At 44.9% G+C, this 3,500-nt stretch overlaps 1 protein-coding gene across 1 annotated transcript in view; it reads right to left on the reverse strand.

The window, feature by feature from the left end:
- Positions 1 to 3,185, reverse strand: part of pde2a (phosphodiesterase 2A) — a 340,034-nt gene extending 336,849 nt beyond the window's left edge. Inside the window, exon 1 of the mRNA XM_084065531.1 lies at positions 3,062 to 3,185. Coding sequence (XP_083921657.1) covers positions 3,062 to 3,123 — 62 coding nt within the window. The 5' untranslated portion in view covers positions 3,124 to 3,185. The remainder of the gene's footprint in view (positions 1 to 3,061) is intronic.
- Between the last annotated feature and the right edge of the window lie 315 nt (positions 3,186 to 3,500).

Below are 3,500 nucleotides of genomic sequence, written 5' to 3' on the forward strand. Positions count from 1 at the left end.
TTTCTTGTTCTTTTTGCCACAAAATTGTGGACCTCATGTCGACACTCGTCTGAACTGCACAAGCTTCATCCGAAAGTTACTGTAACGAGTTGTACCCAAGTCACTGAAAACAATAACCTACATTGCAGGGGTCTTCAACAGGGGGTCCGGGACCCCTAGGGGGTCCTCAGACCTACTATAGGGGGTCCGCCAAATCGTTGTGTGATAAGATTTAGTTTTTTTTCATTAACCACTTGAACCCTAGAATTCCTTTTCTGAGGGGAACGTTAGCCAAAAATAGCCGATCTACAAGCTCTCAACGCCTCGCCCTGCGAGGCGTTGAGAGCTTGTAGATCGGCTATTTTTGTAGAGGCTTGTAGAGGCTATAGGTGTAGAGGGAAAAAAGAGCAGACTTAAGTAAAAAAAAATAATAATAATAATCTGAAGCACAATTTTATACAATATAGAGTAGGGGGTCCCTGCTTCATCTCTCTCTCAGCTAGGGGGTCCTTGGCCTGGAAACGTTGAAGACCCCTGGTGTATTGGATGATGAACTGATTTACTTGTTATCTAATCACAAAGAATATTCATTCATTCATTTTTCTCCCCGATTTAGTTACGTTATGTCAATTGATTCGTCCCCACACACATGTCTGTGTGTTGTCACTGCTGTTGTTTCCTACTGACTCACCTAGCAGTGAGGAGCCCCCACCGAGAGGACGTAGAAGAGCCTTTGTCCTACTCCTCCCGCCCAACACTAACTGTTGACAGGTGCCGCCCCCCCCCCCCCTCCCCTGCCTGGCTTCCCTCTATCGAAACGAAAGGGAACTGGCCACTGGCCTCAAACACACGGGCCAATGTTGTTTGTGTAGTAGACGCGCGACAAAGCCGGATGCACCACGGGGGATTCGAACACATAACTTCAGGCACTTTGGGCAGGCACTTTAAAGTAGTGGGCAGGCACTTTATCACTGCGCCACCCCCGAGCGCTCATTGATTCAGTCATTCATCCATCCATCGAATCATTCTGCCAAGAAAATTTGAAACATATAATTATGTCAAAAAAGTTTGAGAATTACTGATTTAGAAGGCCATTTGTAGAATGGGCCTCAGTTCTTAATGGGTTTAACGCAGTAAGTAGTACTCTAACAACGCTAAGTAGTATTCTAACAACTCTACTCTAACAACATGCAGTCGGTGGTTCCTATAACAGAGCAATAGTGAGGAGGAGAAAGCCTGAATACAACTTAGCTTAACAAACCATCCTGTTCCTTCATAATCGCTTGAATAATTAAACAGTTTGGGAGGCAGGAAAAGGTTAGGATCGTGCGACTAAAGCATGCCTGTCCTTATATAGCCTACCGTTAGATATTCTGTAATTGTTTACATCATGAGGCAAAGTGTCAGATCCACAGTTTTACTGGGGGGGGGGGGAAATACATATTGCAATTTGACGCTTCTGGCCATCAGAGACAGCAGTCTATAGGCTAATGGTGTACTATTTCTGCCTGCACAGACTGATTAATGATGAAATCAGAAATCTATTTGTAGCTATTGACGTTTTTATTTCCCCGATGTCTGGTTACACATTCGCTGCTGGAATCATTGCTGTTTCAAATTGCCTGATAGAGATAGTGATGTCAAGTCGGCGATGTCATGGCTGGGTCATCGCTACCGAAAATAGCACTGTAAAGAATGCTTACGGTGATGAGGACATCGTAGAACTTCATCAGGGGGGGAGGGGGGGGGATTTTGATATTACAGTATCAAAATCAGTTGAACCACTTTAAAATTATATTATGCTTCAGATATTTGAAAATAGCAGATCTAGAAGCTCACAACGCCTCGAGATGTGCTATTTGTTTGAGCTTGTAGATCTGCTATAGAGCGTCGCAGTTCCGCCACTTCCTGGTGCCGGAAGTAAATACTCGATGCATTTTTCCCATTGACTTTTCCAAAAATATTTATATCAATCAATTTAAGCCTAGAATCAAGCCATCCAGGATACTGGTGAATCATGACCATAAAACCTTTTTTTCTGTGATTTTTTTTTATTTTATATTTAATGATATGATATACTATATTTAATAAATACCCTTTGTTTTGCCGTTTTCAAAAAAGTTTTTTCACAGAATCAAACGTTTTATGGTCATGATTCACCAGTATCCTGGATAGCTTGATTCTAGGCTTAAATTAATTTATATAAATATCTTTGTAAAAGTCAATGGGAAAAATGCATCGAGTATTTACTTCCGGCACCAGGAAGTGGGCGTGAACTGCGACGCTCTATATTCTGAAGTTCTTGAAACATTCGGAAAAAATTTGAATAATTTTGAAGACTTTTAACTTGTTTTAAGTTCACATAATTCTTCTCTTATGGGGGTCCATGGCACAAAATCCTTACAGATCAGGGTCTGCGGCCGAATACATATAATTTGAGGGTCCTAGTCATTTGACAGGAAATCTGTTCAAACTAAGCGTGGGGTGTTTAGTATTGTGCTGCTTTCAATCACTTTACACTTAAACTGTCAGCACAGCTAAAACCCTTAGTTCATTTCTCCACTTGGAACTAACTACCACTCAGTAGAGTCCATTTGGTTCCATGTGTCTACTCTCACAGCTAAAAGAACTTAAATGAACACGGGATGTATTTGTTTATTTATTGTGCTGTATGCTGTGTGGGCATTTCAAGCAGAGAATAATGGTCGGGAAAGGGAGTGTGTCACTGTGTCACCCCGTGTGATCCCACCATGTCCCCTCTATGCCACCATCACCACCATGTCCCCTCTATGCCACCACACAGACTACAAGGCTCCAATGTGCACCCAGCACCACAACACAAGTATACAGTGACAACAAGCCCGCACCCTCGCTCCAAACAATATGTATTGTGTGTGTGTGTGTGTGTGTGTGTGTGTGTGTGTGTGTGTGTGTGTGTGTGTGTGTGTGTGTGTGTGTGTGTGTGTGTGTGTGTGTGTGTGTGTGACACACACACACACACACACACACACACACACACGTCAAACACCCGGCACGCGTACAGAACACACACTTGACAGCAGCAGCAGCAACAGACACTTACATCTCTGAGGACGGAGGAGCCTGGCTACGGCAGAGCAGCGCGTGTCCGCAGGCTTGTCCCATCGCGCATCCTGACGTGCGGCGCGTCTGTCCGGGATGAACGGAGCAGAACAGCAGGGTGCTGCCCTATGGGTGCTGCACGGTGCTGAACCTATGGGTGCTGCCCTATGGGTGCTGCACGGCGGAGAGAGGACACACAAGTCTGTCTGTCGAGGCTGGGCGCTGGAGAGACTGGATGGGTGTGTGCTCCTCTCTCTCTCTCTCTCTCTCTCTCTCTCTCTCTCTCTCTCTCTCTCTCTCTCTCTCTCTCTCTCTCTCTCTCTCTCTCTCTCGCTCTCTCGCTCTCTCTTACACACACTCTCTCTCTCTCCTTCCCTACTCTCTCTCTCACCCTCTCTCTCTCACTCACTGTCTCTTACACACACTCTCCAGTGTTGCCA

The sequence above is a fragment of the Gymnoscopelus microlampas genome (assembly GCF_963454915.1).
Source record: "Gymnoscopelus microlampas genome assembly, chromosome: 8".
Taxonomy (NCBI): Eukaryota; Metazoa; Chordata; class Actinopteri; order Myctophiformes; family Myctophidae; genus Gymnoscopelus; species Gymnoscopelus microlampas.